This window comes from Rhinolophus ferrumequinum, chromosome 13 (assembly GCF_004115265.2).
Source record: "Rhinolophus ferrumequinum isolate MPI-CBG mRhiFer1 chromosome 13, mRhiFer1_v1.p, whole genome shotgun sequence".
Classification (NCBI taxonomy): domain Eukaryota; kingdom Metazoa; phylum Chordata; class Mammalia; order Chiroptera; family Rhinolophidae; genus Rhinolophus; species Rhinolophus ferrumequinum.
The window spans coordinates 48,870,701-48,890,136 of NC_046296.1; the positions used below are offsets into that span (position 1 = coordinate 48,870,701).

Here is a 19,436-nt window from a genome sequence, read left to right on the forward strand (position 1 = left end):
ATTTCAAATAGTAAAAAAAGCTGTTGGTCACATGCTGCTGAGTGGAAGGCGATAGACACAAAAGAACAAATACCAGGTTAATTTGAAAGCTCATTAAAAGATAAAACTGATCTATGCTTGTAATTCAGGACAGTGATTATTTTTGGACAGGAGGGAGAAAGCAAAGATAGGGAAGGGACAAAGGGAAGATTCTAGGGTGCAGGTAATGTTCTGTTTCTTCACCTGGGTGATAACGATACAGCTATGCTCCCTTTGTGGTTATTCGCTGAGCTATTTTCCTCTGCTTTGTACACTGTTCTACACATAGATTACAGATTCAATAAAACGTTTCTTTAAAAACATAATTAACTACACAATTTCCTATATAATCACCAGAAAGTTTGTTCATCAATACTTTTTAGATGTTGCTCTGAGTGCAGATGTAAAGTGACCTCATAATAATATAAAGATTGTCATATTCTTTTTGCTGAAGGAAAATACATTCATATTTGCTAAGTCAGTGTAAACCATCAGGGTGGTATAGACTGATTTTTAAAATGGTCCCAATTCTCCACCTTTCCATGTACCCATGCCCTTTGCTATGTGACTTTGTAGCTCCTCCTATGAAAAAGTGAAGTCTAACTCCCCGCGTCCTAAGTGTGGGCTGGCCTGTGACTTCCTCCAGCAACTAAAATATAGTGGAAATGACAGTGTGTCTAAGACGTAGGTCTGAAAAGCTTTGTGAGCCCTCATGCTCTTTCTCTTGGAATCTTGTAACCACCATGAGAACAACCCAAGGTAGCTGCCTAAAGGATGAGAGACCATGTGGAAGAGAAGAGAGTCATCTCAGCTGAGATCATCCTGGTCCATCCAGCCCCAAGCATCCACGAGCTGATTACAGATGCATAAGGGAGCCTAGCTGAAATCATCCACCCCTGGCCAGCATCAGTAAAACTCCCCAGCTGCCCTCAAGAAGAGTGTAAAGTAATATAGGATTTTTTTATTAAAATAATTGTTAACTGATAGGGGAAGGGAAAAGAGGTGATAGGAGGAGGAGACAGCCTCAGAATCCAAAGGAACTCCAGCTGAAAAAACAAATAAAACCTCTAGAAACAAATATTCTTCTTGTTAAAGACTTCAGGACAAAACTTCAGGTGTAATGGCTTGTTAATGATGTAAGAGAAAAATACTTATTTTTTTTTCAAACTACAAAGGAGACACGTTTAAAACAAGAAAATTTGATAAAAATAAACAATGAAGTGTGGAAAACACTGTGAACCAAGCCACTGAAAGAGCATAGCAGAAGAGTTAAACTTGGATAATAAAAGTATCATATAGCATCAAATATCACTCTCAGTGTTGCCGTTTACTGAGCAAAGCTTTAAATCATGGTTACCCTACCTGTAACAAGTAGAGGTGGTTGTTGTCAGGAATTAATGAGCACTTTATAAAAGTACTTCTATAAACTATAAACTACTATATAAATGTCAGTAGTACGAAGAGGGGAGTCCAGGCTTCTGAGGCAGATTCTACCCATCTCCAGCTGTGTGATCTTCCATCACTTGATTTCTTTTAGCCTCAGGACTCAGTTTCATTACCAGGTAAAAAAAATAAAAATAAAATAACACTAATTGCACAGGTAGTGAGAATGATGGTATACCTAAAGCAGTTACCACAATGGCTCCACTACATAGGCGTTCAAGAAACACTAGCAAAATAAATAAATACGTCGATATAAAAGATGTGCAGGCAGTAATGATGAAGAAGGAAATTTATTGTATCAGAAAAGAGAAAACTGGGTTAGTCTTATGCAAGTAATACCATAAAGAGAAAAGCCTCAAGTTAATAAAATCAACAGTAATTACAAGCAGAGCAGCAGGAGGTCTATCGAGTTCCACCTTGGGAGACAGTCTGTGGAAAAGCTGGGTGAGAATGAAAGACTGCCAGAGGAAGAACTTAGGTTATGTACAAAGAGGAGTGAAATAGGCCTGAGTGCTGGGGAACTTTGAAAACACAGACCACTTCTGTCACCTGCTGTGCCAGGGTCATTGTCACTAAAAATATATTTATGACTATAGATCATTATCTCCCTCGTATAGTAGGTTCTCGAATAGCATCCTTTTGTTAGAAGGTTAATGAGACACTGTGGGAACTTAACTCTTGTGTATATCAATTAGCCTATGGTAAAACTCATTTCAGTATATGGCATTTCGCTTAAAGTCACAGAACCTATTGACGGTAAGTGAGGACTTACTGTACATTGTTATGTAAGGTAACAAGGAAGTCCTTCCTTCCTTGAATGCGAGAAGGAAGTCCTGAACAGGGTGGGTGGGCCTGAGAGAGGGGGGAACTGGAGATGAAGACAGAGAGGGAAGATGGAAGCGAGGGAGAAAAGGGAAGGAGACAGAGCACATAGCACTCACTACTAATTTAAAGACACTTAGCTCCATGAAAATGTTCTCCAAAACCTTTGAAGGACACCAGAAACGTCAGCTTGATATAAATTTCAGAGTAATATAAATAACAAAAATTAAACTTTTCATCTATTTAAAATATAAACTTAAAGAAGCTTATACTCACTAGCCAAACTCACTGTACCAAACAAATTTCAAATTCAGCCTGGGTCCACCTCACCCCAAATAGCCTTATCCTTCATCTTCACCTTCACCTACACCGACACGTGTGGGATTCACCAGACACCAGCATGGTGCAGCCTCTCCCACACCTATCTTAGTTTCTTCCAGTCCTGACAGCTTCCCTCCAATTGTAATTATTTGAAGGTAAAATTATTCCGACATAGATAACTCAAAAGAAACTACTGGAACTAACAAAAGTTAGATCCAATAAGACAATAAATATTAAAAAATAACCTTGCTCACAGCCATATTCAATAGAAAATACCTGTGGAAAGCCTAAATAGAAACGTTCAAGGCCTATATGAATAGTTCAAACACATACTATTTAGCTGCCTTTTTTGTGTTTTCAAATTTGCAAGGAAAAGGAAATAAGGGAGGAGAAGGGGACACGGCCAATAGACTCGCTACTGCTAGTGGGAAACTGTACATCCTTTCAGAAAGGTAATGTGCACAGAATGAATCAAAGCTCGGAAACCAGTAATTCCTCTCCTAAACATAATCAGAGATTCACATGAATGTTTACGGTTTCTCTGGTTTCTAAGGATTAAGCAATAGATACGGATTATTTTGATAAATAGGAAAGACAAAGGAATATGTTTTTAAATTCAAATTTAACTCGGTTTCCGATATTTTAATCGCGCAAACCTTTTCCAAAGAAAATGTGAATCCAGAAAGAAAACACAGGATACAAGACATCATGCTGAGTGAAAAAACTGATAAAATGTAAGTTCATGTACCTATTAACTGCATGAAAAAAAAGCAACTTTCGATATTTACATTTTACCTTCTAAAATAATGATAAAGTGATGACTCTTGTCTAAGCCACAAATACATTTTCTTTTAAATATGCAAGAAGCTGTCATAAATGGCTTTTGGATATTTCCATACAAGGAGTGTAAATCCAGTAACTGTTTTCCCAGCATGCATCACAAAGCCTGTTATTCTGAATATGGTGCATGCAGTTAATCAGAAGAGCCTTGCCTTCAAGTTATGAATCACTTCATCTCACCCTACCTATCTGTTTTAACCCAGCACAGTCCACATTCTTTTCTCTAGCCCAGCAGAGTTTCTTGAGGGTCTCGCCTGCACTTTCTAGTCTTCTCAAGGCATTCAAAGACCAATTTTCCTCTATGTGCTCACCATACTCTGGTCACAACCAATTTTTCTGTCAATCATTAAGAGGTCTGAAACGCAAGCTCCAGTCCAGGCAAGCTGTTCATAACGAAAAAAGTCCTATGAATGTCTTACCTATATATAATATTAGTCAAGACTTGTGAGACTCATTTCATGACAGAGATATGTCTTGAAAAAAATGTGCATTATTTTTTCTATGGTCCAAAGAAAATTCAGTTTCATATACACTTTGATGAGTTACCGAAAAAGGAGCCCTACAGCGGAAGTTTTACTAATGAGTATTATGGTGCCCTAATGTATCTGTTCTGTAAATTTATTTTATTAAAGCAGAAGAACTGGTGTAATAAAGTGACGCCGAAAGAAAGTTATGTGGACAGCTCTTTCATATTTGCTTTAACGGGCTCATCTGGAGCCAGCTAAAATTCAGCTAGTTGGGACAGTGAAAAAAGGAAATTGCATCCTGTTGATTCAAACTGATTTAATTACACCAAATCCAAGGGCAGGAACAATGTCTTATTCATCATTCATCACATATCCTCAGACTGTAGCCCAGCAGTTCCCTGCCAATTAATATTTGTAGAATACTGGATGTTTTTTTTAAGTGTTCAAGGTTATCTATGAAAAATGGAAATACATACATTGGAATATAAAAGTGTAGAGGTCTTCTTGTTACATATTTTGGCATTGCCCACAGTACCTTGACACCTGCTAAAAATGCAGAAAATAATACTAAGTTTATTTTGTACCTAAAAACTCATGAACCAGGTTAAGTGATTTTAGAATATCAAACAATATATTTGCTTTTAATAAAATATTTCACTAAATAGATTGGTCCCCAAGAACTTTCAGAATCAAATTCTATTTTTAAAACTTAGATTTACACCTAATTTAAGAACTCCTTTATCTCACAGCAAAGTTACGGGCAAGTGAGAGTGCTTAAAATGCTTGGTAAAACTTAGCTTTAGAGTAAAGCAATATGAAAGTAGGAGTTCCTATTATCATTATTTCCATGATATGTTATTTCATTTAATTCTCATTCTACATTTAAACCTCTAGCATAATAATCAAATGACAAATGACGAATGCTGCTCTAGAGCCACAAGGAAATATAATTGTATTGTTTGTTATGATAAATGAAGCAAATTATAACAATTCCATAATGTTGAGAGTAGTGAGGCAGGTTTTAGAGCTCCATGTGTGTATATGTAATAAATCATTCCTTTGAAAAGATAATTGCAGTACCGCTAGAGAGAAGGAAAAAACCAACTTTGAGTGTAATTATTTGAAAGTTCCTCAAATTAACTTGTGCACAGTTGGTTCTTTGTTACTGAGCCCACATTAGTGAATGTTGTATCAGGAACGTTAGTTCACTTCATTGAAGGAAATAATGTAACTCTAGTTATTAATCACTTTAATTTTAAATGTGCTTCATAAACCGAGAAGACATTAAACTGTAAGTACAATGTGGAATGCACAACTAATTAGATGTTTAATGGCTCCTTTTGAAAACTTTAGGCTAACAAAACCAAAAAGTTTTAAGGCTCTAAGAAAACTGAGTGTACATATGTAATGTGAGAAAGTTCTATTTAATTTTACTGACCAAGGGTATCACAAAGGGAGTGAAATTAAGGCCTTCTATCAAAAGCAATTTTAATAGATTGTGCAGAATGAAATCGTATTATTTTTATGAGTCAATCTTCTCTGTCGGTGTCATTTAGCGGTGCCTTCTTGAGGCACCATGAAATAGAATTTTCTGTGATACTTCACTCTAGAATCCACGCCAAAAAGTATAACACTGTTTTGCAAATATCCTCCTGAGACAAATGTAAGCAAGGATTTGGTGTTACTGACCATCGGTGCACATGACTGTGGTGGAACCATTTGATATGCTCAGTATGAACAAAATATGCTAAATGTCACTTCATACCAGGAGAGGAAAATACAAAAAACAAACAAACAAACAAAAAAACAAACAAAACAAAACAAAAAAACCTCAGGCAATTATTTAAAGGATTTTCCATTTTATTAAATGAGATAGCAAGTGATGACTTGAAAATTTTCGCTTCCACTTCTACAATGATATTTTTATGAATACAAACTCTTAGAACCATGAATCAGTCGGGAGAAGAAACAAAACCAAATAAATTTAATTGCTTTGACCTGTAGTAGCTCTCACAAAGGATGGCATATCTTCTCTTCCAATTAGCTAATATCTACATTAGTAATACCTTATATATCTACTTTAATATCTACATTAGTAATACTTTATATACGTGTATAATAAATAAAATTGGTAAAGGAGGACATATTATATATAGAAACAGAGGTGGTTTTAAGTGTAATCCTGGCTGGGCCTCTTATTATCTGAGTGACCTTGGGAAAGTTACTTGTGTCTCAGTTTTTAATAATGTCCAAATTCTACCCCACCCCTCCCAAGAAAACATGTGTGTTCATTATCATTTAATATTCAGAAAAATCGGGAACATCTGACACTCTGGAGAGTATCTAAATAACAACTAGCCATGCAGGATTAGAAGAGTGAAGGATAAATAAGGACCGTCCTCTGTCTACAGTCTAACAGAGTAAGAAGATATGTCTAATCACAGGGGACAATTCAGGAAACTGCATGTCTAAGGGCTAAAACTTGTGAGACAGACCAAGATGTCGCTTCTTTCTTCTCATGCACAGACTCCATCCCAGAAGACAGAGTAATGACAGCATCAGAGAACTGGAATGTACCTACCGTGATCTACCCTTACGTGCTGCAAAGGACAGAAATTCCCTACAGCATACTGGTCAATAGTTAAAGAGCATCTGCTGGAGTACGTCTATGTGCAGGAACCTCAGCCTATCCAAAGGCGTTTCAGTACAATGTTGGGGGACTCTAGTCCACAGAAAAGACTTCCTGTAGTTGTAAATATGCCTCCTTGTAACTCCATCCTATTGACTTTGTCTTTTGAAGCAATTCATAAAAGTCTTGTTTTGTAAGACAGTTAATCAAACATTTAAAGGCATGTTTACAAACATTTAGGCATGTTTATAAAGCAGCCACTGTATTTCTCTTCGGTCTGCACTTCTCCACACTATATACACTCATGTTTGCAGGCCCTTCACAAGATTGGTTAACCTTATTAGGCAAAAGATAATGAACACTGAACACCCAAATCCCAAATTCAGTCTGACTGGTAGAATACAAGGTCATTACTTCTAATGCCTTGCTCATTCTGCTCCTACTAATGCATCCTAAAATAGGCTAGGGCTTTTCATATAGATTTTTATCCAAATCTGTGAAACTGTAACGTGGTTTACACTGTAGAACGTACATTTAACCATTCATTCTCCCATCCCTTTAATTCAATCTTTCATCCATTTAACACAATCTTTTAATATCTTAAATTTACTGATTCTTAAATAATGTTGATTAATCCATTATTCCCATGTTACTACGATTTGCAGCTATTTTTCGAAAAGTGTTTTGGACACCTTCTCCTTGAGCAGTTCATTCTAACTTTCCCCCAATTCTTTCACAAATGACGAGGGCTTATAATACTTTAAGGCAAAACATTTTAAAGACATGGTATACTTATGTGCCTTTCAAAAGAAAATTCTCTAAGTCAGCAAAAGCTCTACAAGTCATAAAAGTTAGAGATCCAGTATGGATAGACAATTTACTTGAGAAAATTCTCCGGCAATTCAGATATTCCTTTGACATGAATCATTTTACTAGGGATTAATCTATATTTTGTAATATCACCTTAATCTACTCTGTCCTATAAACACATTCTGGTCAAGTACAGAGCCCCAGACCCAAGTCAGAAGACAGATTTTTTCCTGACATGGACTTTGGTTCAATAAAACTCTTAGAAGTTTTTCCTCTGTTTATTTCGATGTATACATATTCCCAAGTAACTAATAAAAATACTTTCATGCTGGACATATAAGGAGAAAACAGGACCATTAATTAGGTATCCCACAAAACAACAAACCAAGTTTGTCACCATATCTGGGTACTAAACTAGGCACTGTTAAACCTGAGTTACATATACCCTTAGCTCTATTTAGCCACAGGAAAGGCACTTAACCAGCCCGGGCTTCAATGTCCTTCATTTGTAAAGCATTGACACTGGGCTAAATGATCTCTGAGGTTCCCCCTGCTTGTTCAACTTTGCTGTACCATTCAAAAAAAAAAATTTGAGCAAAACCACTCGGGACATTTCACATTTAGCTACATAGTTTTACCTACCGCCTAGTTAATGTGTGTTCACTCTAATATTTAATACTTGAATACGTAGAGGTGACCAGCAATATTCGAATGAGAGGAAAAAAAGAAGTCTCTGCTGCCAGCAAATCACGTGTCAGCAAAGAAGTAGTACTTAGGGATGTGTGTGCTCACATGTGCACACACATGCGCCCACGCATGAACAGTAGGTGACTAGCATGGAGACCACCAGGTGATCCGTAATGCAATCCAATCTCCTGTGCATTTCATTGCAAATTAATAGAAGGGAAAAAAGTTCCATAAAGTTTAAATGGTAGTGAATCAATTCCAGCAACCATACACTAACCCTCTGTATTTCCACATAGCTAAAGCGAGTGAGCAAGAGCTGGTTCCCTGTGTGACCTTCTCCCGCTGGGCTAATGAGCAAAACATGGCAAAATAACTCAGGTTTCTAAAAAGCCAAAATAACCATTGAGTCCATACCAATGAATTCAGTTAACCTTACCTTGACAAAAAGTGTTGTTAACCCGCTTATAACCTTGTAGACATTCCATCATTTGGTTATATCCATGGTAAGCTGTAAGGGAAGAAATAATTCTTTGTTACGTGCCTAGTTTAAATTCTTACAATACTAAACAACTATATGTGATAACCGAAGCCATTTAAGGCATCAGTGGTCTTATTTATTTCAAAGATACTATTTCAATGTATATTAATCTCTTTCACGTTATCCTGTTTTTCAATATACTTCATGTTTTTGCAATAAAGTCCTAATACCTTGTCAGTACATGTTAATTATGTTAAATGAAATAATCATAACTTTTATATTTTCTTTCAATTAGTGATTCATTAGTTTCCAAAGGATCTCTTCCTCTTCGATGATTTGCTACAGGCATCTGAATTTTCTTATCATAGGTAGCGTGACTATATGTCCAAGTCTGCTTGGGACAGTCCTGAGTTATGTCCATTGTTCCACCAAAGTTCATTAATAGCACTCCATTTCACTCTCAAAAGTGTCCCAATTTAGACAATAAATGACGCTCGCCTTAATTGCAGGCTCATGTATTCTAGTTATGAGCTGATTCTTACTAATATGAACCTGGAAGAATAAGAAGTGATGAGAGGAAGCTAGGAGATGAAAGGGGCTGCTGTGATCAGTTGTACGGTTCATTGCTCAGAAAACTCATCAACAATACAAATGTAGTAGTTATCAATCTGCCAACAAAACCCTATTCACTAAAATTTGAATGCTCTAAAGTGAGACCTGAGTGTCTTCTTGACTTAGTAAATATAGCAGAAGTTCTGACACCAAGAAGACCAACGTTCAAATCTTGGCTCTGCCTATCAACAGCTCTGCAGCCTTGGGAGACAAGTTTCCTGGTTTTCAAATGGCAATTCTGTACAATGGGAGTATCCTAGCTACCAGGCAGATCAGGGTTGTTGGGGAGTTTAGAGATAATTTATGCAAATGCCTGCAACGGTGCCTGACAAAAATAAGCACCCACTTAGTGACAGATGTCACTGCTATTTCGTGCAAAAAGGTATTCTGTTATTAAGAAGATAATAAGCAATAGAAAATGGGCCATAATCAAAATAGGATAGATGGCTAGACCACTAAAAAGACCTACACAAAGAGTAAAAAGAGAAAGCTGAGAGAAACAAAGAAATCTTCTTACGGAAAATAAAATTATTTTGCTCCAACACATGTTCTTTATTGTCACCACTAATGGAACAGGGTGAATATTTACTAGTCATGTTCCTCTCCTCCTTCACTTCCTTTCTTTGCCATATGTCCCCTCTCTTCAGATCCTTCAGAATGCGGGAAAACGCTTCAAGTGGAGTCTTGGATTAGTGCGTTAAAATAAGGGAGGGGCCCGCACGAGGGGGATGGGGGAGTCACCCCATTCAGCTCCTTGGCTGAGTATCTAGTCTTTTCCCGTGTAACAAAGACACTCTGGAGCAAGCTGCCCACAGAGATTGTGAGCTCTCTGTGAATTGTTTAAAGACAAAAGAGAGATAATAACTTGTTTAAAAAGTTTCAACAGTCTTCTACCTCAAGGCAGAGAGTCAGACCAGATGATCTCTTAGTCTTCCTCAGTTTAGGGTTCAATGTTAATTTTCTTCTAAAAGCTTTTAAAGGACCAGTGACTTGTTCATGCTAAATACACTTTTAATAGATTACAGACTGTTTAATGAAATCATTTGCAGATTTAAAATTAAGTGTTTACAGTAAAAATTGATCAACAATGAAAGGCTTTTCTGTACATGCCTAAACAAAAACTTCAAACCATAAATAAAAGCCATTTGAAAACTGAAGTTTGAACACTTTGAGTGAAAAAAAAAGGGGGGGGCATGGAACACAAAACCATAGTATATAAAGCCAAGGAAAGTCTGCTCTCTTCCAAAATGAATATGATTTAGAGAGTAGTACCAACAAAGGAAAGTTTTTAAATGACACAGAAAGAATGTGACCCCGAGTGTGTTTCTTGGGAGTGAGTCACTTAGTTAGGCATAAACGGAGTAAATGTCAAGATGTTACTAGTTTACTTCATTCATAATCCACACTGCCCTTCCTGAAGTGGAATCAATCTCTTCCATTTTATACATTCAGTGAGCCAACATAGGAAGTTATGTTCATCCGCCTTTAGTTAAAAGTGTTGCAACTTTGTACTTTCACGTTCTACTTAAATTATTATCAACATTAAGATACAGAACTAACAAAACCATATAAAGCAGTGAATTTATTCCCAGATTACACAATTCGAGATTAAAAAAAAAAAGATAAATGGTTGGGAGTGGAAGTTAGGGATTAAAAAGCAAAAACAAACAAACAAAAACACTATGATTCCCTTTACTTCTGTCTTGCAACTTTGGGATTTGGAAAAGAGAGGAAAGAGAAGAAGCTGTAAGCAAAAGATATACAGAGAAGGGGAGAAATGAAAAAGAAAAATAAGGGATAAGGTGAGAAAATTATTAGAAAACAAAACTTAGCCCCAAAACAAAGTTGTAAGAAATGGACTTCTCATTCTTTAGTCCTTAGACCTAGCAGTAAGAAACATACCACCCTCCACAATATTCCTAAAGACAAACATACACAGTCAATGAAGGGTAGGCAGTTTTTAATTTGAAAAAAAAAAAAAAAGGCAATACTGTTCACCATTGTAGATACAGACTCTCATTTCATGATCCATAAGACTCAACAGCAAGTGAGAGCTGGGAGTCAAACTCAGGTCTACCTAATCCCAAACTTCATGTTCTTTAAATCCTATCAAATGTCTCCTAGATACCCCTGTGATCTGGTTCCCAACACAATTTTAGGCAAATGGGTCTTTCAGTGAGAGGGGATCATCACACTCAACCAACTTGCTGGAAATCCACATTGCCAATCATGACCAAATCAGGAGAAAGTCCACTGAGGACATTTTCTCAGTATTGAGTGTCCTTATGTATGAGGCTTTTTTCCCTAAATGAAGAATTCATTCATCAATACCACAATCAATTGTGGGTATTTCCACAATTGATCCTCCAAAAGAATATAAGAGCAATATCAACAAAATAAGTGAAATTTACTTTAGGCATCAAAAGATTTAGAGAATATGTAAGTTTGAGAGACAAGGAAGTGCAAATGAGAGACAATTTAAAACAAGTTATTGTGATAGAAGAATAGTATATAAAACAGATATAGGGAGCAGTGATTCCAAGATGACAGATTCTAGACTTAACAGAGGGATTTAAAAGGCAGTTGAGAATATCAACAAATTAACAGATGTTGAAGAAGAGTTTAAAAATTATCCAATTGAAACAAATAAGAAATTCCTTGTAGCATCAAGTATAAAAAAACAACTATAAAAATCTTTAAACAAGGCAAAAAAAGATGACAGAAAAATATCACTTGCTTTCTTGGCAAAAACGTGATGAATAAGTGTAAAAACACTCAACTTAAAACAAGTTACCTCTGTCTTTCTAAAAAATATTAGGAATCAGTTATCCAGAGTGAATACTACACTCAAAAACTAAAAAGACAAACTAATTTGGAAGAAAGTAACAGAAAGATGTAAATTGGTATTGAATCAAATCAACAGGTTCTGAAAAGCAGATTTTATAGAATAATCAAAGCATGTGGGCATCAATATAGAGTCCTGTCACTGAGAATTGCCATAGCCTAAAAGTTGTGACTAAGAAGAAAATGAGAAAGTACTGTGTCATAGTGATTATAAATTTATCTTTTATAAATCAGCAACCAATCGTTTCTTCATTTTTTTTTCAAGTAAAAGTTGAAAACTTATACTATAACAAAAACTACAACAGAAGTTGTGGCTGTTAATAAAAATTTCATTTAAGGAATTTAACCTAAGACAGAACAACTGCACTGACTTTTTATAGGGTTTGAATCATTTAATTAACATTTTAAAAGCCGTCTTCTTTTCTCTTCACCTGAGAAAACAGAGCATATTTTTAGCACATTGCCTCTTAAAAGGCTCTTTTTAAAAATACGTAACCCAACTGAAGAAGGCAACTGATAATTGTGCTTGTTAACAAACAGAATAGATATGAGGGTTTTCTCAGACTGGCAAGTTTTCTGGAAACACAAATTACGACACTGTTTCAATAAGTGTTCTTTGAAAGTCTAATGCTGTCTCACCATTAGAACAGTCATCAGGAAACAGATAATGCTACATTAACCTACAAAGGAATACTTAAACATCACTTACATGGCTTCTTGGGGCATTTCTGGCATTTGTGGAAGCCCCAGGAGGTACCCACGGTGCCACAGCAGTCCTCCTGCTTCGAAAGGCCTGGGAGCGCTTTGCCACACTGCAATGATGGGGTGTGAAATATGCAGGTTAACTGAGTGCAGGATGCACAGCTCTACAGCACTGCTGTGTTCAGCCACAGTATAAAACAGTTCCCTTGTTATCGACAGAATTAGAGAGGGAAGGAAAAAAAAAAGCAACTCTAAAATTTCAAAACAAAACACCAGAACAGAATGAAGATGACGCTAAAATGAGCGAGCATATTGTCCAGAGCTTCTTGTCGTTTTTAGAGTCTTATCTATCACTGTTCAGAGCACTTTATAAAACGTACATTTCCAATGCTTTTTTCCCCTTAATGAGAACTTGGAAACTTAAAATGATCAATATAAACTATGAAAATTTTAAACTGTCTACTGACCTCTCTCCTGTGGATCACCAGGGAACACAGCTGTAATGGCGTGGTATACGTGTAAACTGGGAGAATGGGGCACCGATCCTGTCTACAAGAGGCTTTTGGTTTTCCTATAACACCCAGACCTGGGCAGGGAAAGGACAGGAGCGGACAGTATAAGAAATGGTCCCTGGCTCTGGCAGGGACGAAGGCTCTGGGCGGCCAAGCAGTCTGACCCAGGGAGGTCGGCCAATCTAGGAAAGTGCTGGCAAGATTAAGTAAGACCAGCACGCAGAAGAGCATGGCTGAGAGGCTCCTGGAGCAGCTCGAGCTGTCACATGCAAAGACCCATCTCACGACCCTGCTCAATCACGGGAGGTCAGAAGAGGCTGAGAGGCAAGCGTCTGAATTGAGACCTACTCAGTGGGGTGGGGAAGGGGCTAGGAAAACAGATCCTGCTCTGTGTACAGATCTGAGGACAGCTGTCCAGGGAGAGCCAGCTGAGTCCATCCCTGCTGGGCAGGCTCAGCCCACACGCCACATCTAAGGGGGTCACTTTTCCTTCCTCTACTTCAATCTCTACAAAATCCTCCCAATGGCTTCAAGGGTCATCTTTCCAAGACAAATCTGATCATATTACTGATGAAAAACCTTCCGTGACTTCCATGGTCTGTTGACTGCAAACTTCCTAGCATGACACAGAAGGCCCCTATTCCTGCCTTACGCCTTATTTTTGACATTCTCTCTGTCCCCTTTCACCTCTCTAAACCCACCCTTTAGGCAAACCAAAGGACGCCCATATTCTAGACAAACTGTCATTCCAAAGTCGTTTCTTCTCTCTCTAATGGCCCTCCTGTTTCCTTTGCCTGGAGAAACTTGCTTTATCCTGTGAGCCCCAGCTCTGAAGAACCCTCACGTGAAGCTTCGTGTCTCCTCAGTTTTAGCATTTTCCTCCCTCCCCTGTATTCCAGGGCACATTCTACACAGTTCCACTGCCTCTGCTATGCATTTTAACTGAATACAGATGTATATTATTTATCTTTATATCCCAATACACAGTACACACTGCAAATGTTCAATAAATGCTGAGGAAGAGAAGCAAGTAAGAAGGAGGGAGGGAGGGAAAGAGGGAAGGAAGGAAGGAAGGAAGGAAAGAAGGAAGGAAGGAAGGAAGGAAGGAAGGAAGGAAGGAAGGAAGGAAGGAAGGAAGGAAAGAAGGAAGGAAGGAAGGAAAGAAGGAAGGAAGGAAGGAAGGAAGGAAGGAAGGAAGGAAGGAAGGAAGGAAGGAAGGAAGGAAACAAAGGAAGGAAGGAAGGAACAAGTTGCAGTCCATCCAAGCAAGCAGTGGCTCTGTGAAAACCAATGGAAATTAGCAAACGCGCACAGACTAGTGAGTAGAATGTGGTGACAGAACGTCTGTGCAGGTAGTAAGCCTCGGAAGAGCGGCAAGTACTAGACACCAGTCACCTGGCAGACCTCCAGGGACACTGCCTCTGTCCCACCAGGTCCAGGCATGCAACATTCTGACTGAGGCTCTAAGCGACTACATGTCCAAATAGTAAAACAAAATCAGAGATGGCCCAGCATAGTTAATGAAGTTTTAGTTACATCATAGCTTTGAAGTCTTTAGGCTTTTTTCACTGGTTTTTAATGATTTCGACAGGATGTTGTGTGCTCTCCAAAAACCGTATATGATGAGACAGGGAGGGGAGAGGTAACACAGGAACAAAATGGAAAATCTGAGAGAAGAAAAGCATATACTGGCTGGATTCAGGTAGTTCCCAGACTCCTTCAGCTTAATCACAGAAGGCTTAAATCTGAAATACGAAGCAAGGAAGAAGGAAGAGGAAATAACGCTGTAGGTGTAAGATTAGAAACAAAATGGTTATGTTAAGAACAAAGAGGTCTCCACTGTTGCAATCTGCTGCCAAAGTGTGCTTAATGTTTATTTCCAATTTTATCAATCAGATTGCTGTAAGACACCAGTGCAGGACATATGGAGATCATTCTTGTACTGAACTCTTTAGGTTCTTCTCTTAATCAAGCAAAACTCTCAACACAGCTGATTTTATATGCCCAAAATTTTAGTAGCAGTTAAAATCCAATTTTCACCTTGGATTCCTAGAATGTTTTATTTGGTACGGCAAAAATAAATCATTGCTCTCTACCAGGCCTCAAAAAAGGGTACAAGGTTTTCATTACAGGATTCAGGCCGCTTTATCCCATGGCTTTGTTTTTGCAGGTCCACAGCCAAGAGCAGCACAAGTCATCCAAATCGATTAATAAATGGCAGTGTAGGTGGTACCACGACACTGTGTGTTCGTCTCAAGACTGGGTCTGCACAGTATGAGAACAGGCTGCAAAGGTTGGAGGTAGGCTTACACCAAGGCACAAAGTTCTACGTGTGCCCCCTAGTCATTTAACTATGAAGAGCTTTCAGTGTGCAGCCAGAAACTCCACCTGGGAGAGCCTTGTGGCCATACTCAGGGTTCTCACCCGAGACTACCCAACACTACGAGGCCTTCCCTGGGTGGTGGAAATATCTAGAGGAAAAGAAAGTACAGGAAAGACCTTCTTTCCTCCACACCAAAAGGCCACATCAGAGAAAACCACAGAGAATCGGATGTTAGAATTCAGAATGTGCTTCTCTCGACTACTAAGTTCGGCTTCTCCGTGAGACACAATCACATGGACACAGACTCACTACATTTTTATGCCCAGATTAAGGGGATTTTTACGAGTTAAAAACACAAATGGAATTTCTCCTATGTGAATCATTCACCGCATTTTCAGAGAAAGCCAGTTTCTTATTTCAAGGCACAGCTTATGTATAAGCAATCCAGGAGAAGTGTGCTAAATTTACAACCCAATATTTAGCTATTTCAAGTCAGAAAGAAAAATCTATCCCGTCAAACGAGCAATGTGCTATAGCTCACACCACCTCGGGCTGCAGATTAGGAGACACTGTAACTCCACACATCCACGCTAGGATTCAGCAAACGCGAGACCCACAGAGAGGACAGCAAACAGAATAATGAAGGTTCTGGCCACCGGGTCCTGTGAGCATCAGCTGAAGAACGTCAAGATAAAACGACTACATGTAGCCATGACAACAGAGTTCAGCTATGTTAAACAACCTTGTTGCTAGAAGCTAGTGGTTGCATGATGAAGGTATTAGCAGGACTCAACACTGCAAATCGCAGAAGAGAGGATTCAAGTCATTAAGCAGGAGACCTTTCCAGCAGTTAATGCTCCCCAACAATGGAAGGTGCTCATACCCTCGCTGGGAGCAGAGGCTGGAGGAGCATCTCTCAGGAATGCCCAGGATACAACACTTCTATGGTTTCCGCCAGGTCTAGGGTTCTATGTTCAATATCGACAGCTATGGTTATGATTCAGGAAATACAAATCACTACACACTAGAGCCAATCCTAAGTCCCTCTGTGGCTCTCATGTCTATGACAGAACCATGTCTTGGCAGATGCACTCCTGACCATCTCTTTTGTCTTACTTCCTCTCTCGTCAACATCTCGAGATGCTCGCCCCAGTCTGAGCCTCCTCGTATAGGATTATGCAAACTAGACGGAAAAGAAAAAAATAAACAGAGATACTCCTGACCGTGATTAACCAGCGCACTGACCGTGATTCTTAGAAAATTAGCTGCATGAAAATACTTCCTGACCCTTCCTGTCTTTATATCTGTTTTAGCACCATGCCCCAGAAGGTGAGGCTATTCAAGAATCGTTACAATTACTTCACAATTATCCATGTTATAACTTTTGTAACACAAAACTATTGCAAGCAATGATGTGAAAACCTTCAATATTGAAAAGTTCAGAATTAATAGATTACAAGATAACTTACTTTTCTAAATCTTGACCTGATTGAGACTACTTATCGTCAGACTTCAACCTCAATTTTGAGGTAATGCCTTAGCATTTTCCTGACACACAAAGTCAAGCTATGATTACAGTTGTTTTTTAGGGCTCCCTGTAAATACGCGAGTTGGGATGATTTGGCAACCAAGGCATACAATTTTTGTCAATTAAAGTCTTACCACCAGAGTTGCTTCAGAGATTAACAATAACTTGAAGGGGTTGTGATAAATATTGGAGTGTGGTTTCATGAGATTTAATTTTTATACCTTAAAATTACTGGTACCGACAATATCCTCATTCCAAGAATGTTCACTGCACTGTGCCAGGTTCTGGAGAAAGAAGATCTGGCAATGGGGAATAGAAAGGAGCACTAGACTGGAATCATCACACCTGGATCTGAACCCCAGCTCTCTCTGATGAGCAGTGAGGTGTTCAACAGATCTTCCAAGCTCTCCAGGCTAGTAATGGGACAATAATTCCAACTTCAAAGGATTGCAGTGACATCAAATGATCCATAACCAAGCAAGGTTGCCTTCACCCTATCAGTCTTCCTCTGGGGACTAGAAAAGGGTGACCTTTTGGGACGTGTTCTGCACTAGGACATAGGGTTTGGTAAGCAGAGTGAAGTCTGGATCCCCATTTGCTCCCTCCGCTGGTGACGTATGTGGGTACAACCTATCACGTGTTGAAGTGCTGGCCATTTCCCAGACTCTCTGGACACATGAAAAGAGTTCAGATATTTCACTAGTAAAAGGGCCACTCCACAAAGACGGCCACCACGTCAACTATTTATAGTCTTATTATTGAAGGCATTTAAAAAATGGTAATATTGAAATACAAATTACCTTTACCACATATATATCTCATTTTATTTTGTTCCCATTACACACTGAAGTATAAAATTTGAATTTGCAAAAGGACCATTTACTCAAAAAGAGTATGGCACTGAGCCAAGGAACAAATAAACAAAACTTAAAATGTTAAAGCAATACAGATTTCTTACATGTTTCTAGAGATTGCTTTTGAAGTAATACATGAAAGAGGAGAGAAGGCTGATTCATCCTAACTCTTGCAAGAGTACGCAGGGCCATGTTTAGGCAGGAGCTGAAACAAGACAGTGACTCACCCGTTGTACTGGAGAGAGAGAGATTCCCAAGAGATGGAGAAACTCTGCTAAGCCCAGGACCCACCATCACCTGGGAGAGGACCCAGGGCAGGCGGGTAGGAGGGGAAGGACAGACAAGGGCAGGCCAAATACAAAGGAACAGTGGGTGAGTGGGGCAAGTCAGAGAATGAGGTGGAGCTAAGCCGTGGAGAGTTTTCCAAATTTAGGGTTCAAGTTGTAGGTGGATATCAAAATAATCAGGAGACAAGGAAAAGAAAGCATCCCAGTTTCTTTTCCCAAGGCAAAAAATTTTGTATTCCTTCCAAGTAAATATCTGGCATCTTCAAAGTAATAGTAAACACAGAAATATTGATAAAGAGGAAAAGAAAGAAGAGGAAAAGATTAAGTGTTTTTATAAAAGTATAGATTTTGTTTGTTTGTTTGTTTGATATCTGGTACTTCCCCTTAAAAGTCAAAAAAAAAGAATTATTGGGATAGAGTATATCACTCATGGGGGAAAAAAGGAAGAAATTGTATTTAAGGTAAACATGATCTGTAATCATCAAGAGAACAAAAGTAAATGAAATTGGATAATTATTAAAGGCCCATTGGCTATTCTCCTCCTCAAACAAATAGCAGAGGGAACTTTTAATGTCAGCACAGCTGAGCTCTTTCCCCAATAAGAGAGACGTCCTAACACAAAGCCAACGCCCAGGCATCTCCATGTCCAGCAGAGTTAGCACTTCCTGAATGTGAAATTGACCTTGCCACACAACCATGTTCCCTGTAGGCCCAGTGAACAGCAGTGTAAAGATGACCTGTAACTGAGGAAATGACAAGAGCATAACTTTTGAAGTTAGACCAACATGGATGCAAATCCTCACTTTACCAATTACCACCCACATGACCATAGACAGAACTCTCAACCTCTGCCTGCTTCCTCCTCGATACAATGGAACTAGAAATGTTCACAGAGCTCTAGAGAGAACTGAGATAATAACAGGAGACAGATTCTACATAAAACAGCCACAGGGCCAGCACAAACTAGTCTCGAAATCAGTATTAGACCTCTTCCTGCAAGGCCCGCATTTTAAAACCGGAGACTATTCAACAACGGACGGAGGAATCTAACAGTTACTCACTATCCAATGTCCCAGAGTCCACCCGCGGAGAAGAGATGTATAAAAATAAATAATTAAGTTACTTACATATAGAAATAAGAAAAATAAGATATTCTTAAGATTTTGGTAAAAATGTTCAGATTTTCACAACAGTGCTCTGGCAAGTAAAGAACTGTTGAGAGAATAAATGCTGTAAAGGATTTGGAATGATATGGATTT

At 38.5% G+C, this 19,436-nt stretch overlaps 1 protein-coding gene across 10 annotated transcripts in view; it reads right to left on the reverse strand.

Moving 5' to 3' along the window:
* LTBP1 (latent transforming growth factor beta binding protein 1) overlaps window positions 1-19,436 on the reverse strand; it is a 348,164-nt gene that overhangs the window by 137,543 nt on the left and 191,185 nt on the right. For all 10 annotated transcript variants that reach the window (XM_033124736.1, XM_033124740.1, XM_033124734.1 and 7 more), the window contains 2 exons: window positions 12,681-12,783; window positions 8,474-8,545 (listed from right to left, as the gene is read on the reverse strand). In XM_033124736.1, the coding sequence (XP_032980627.1) occupies window positions 8,474-8,545; window positions 12,681-12,783 (175 nt within the window). The remainder of the gene's footprint in view (window positions 1-8,473; window positions 8,546-12,680; window positions 12,784-19,436) is intronic.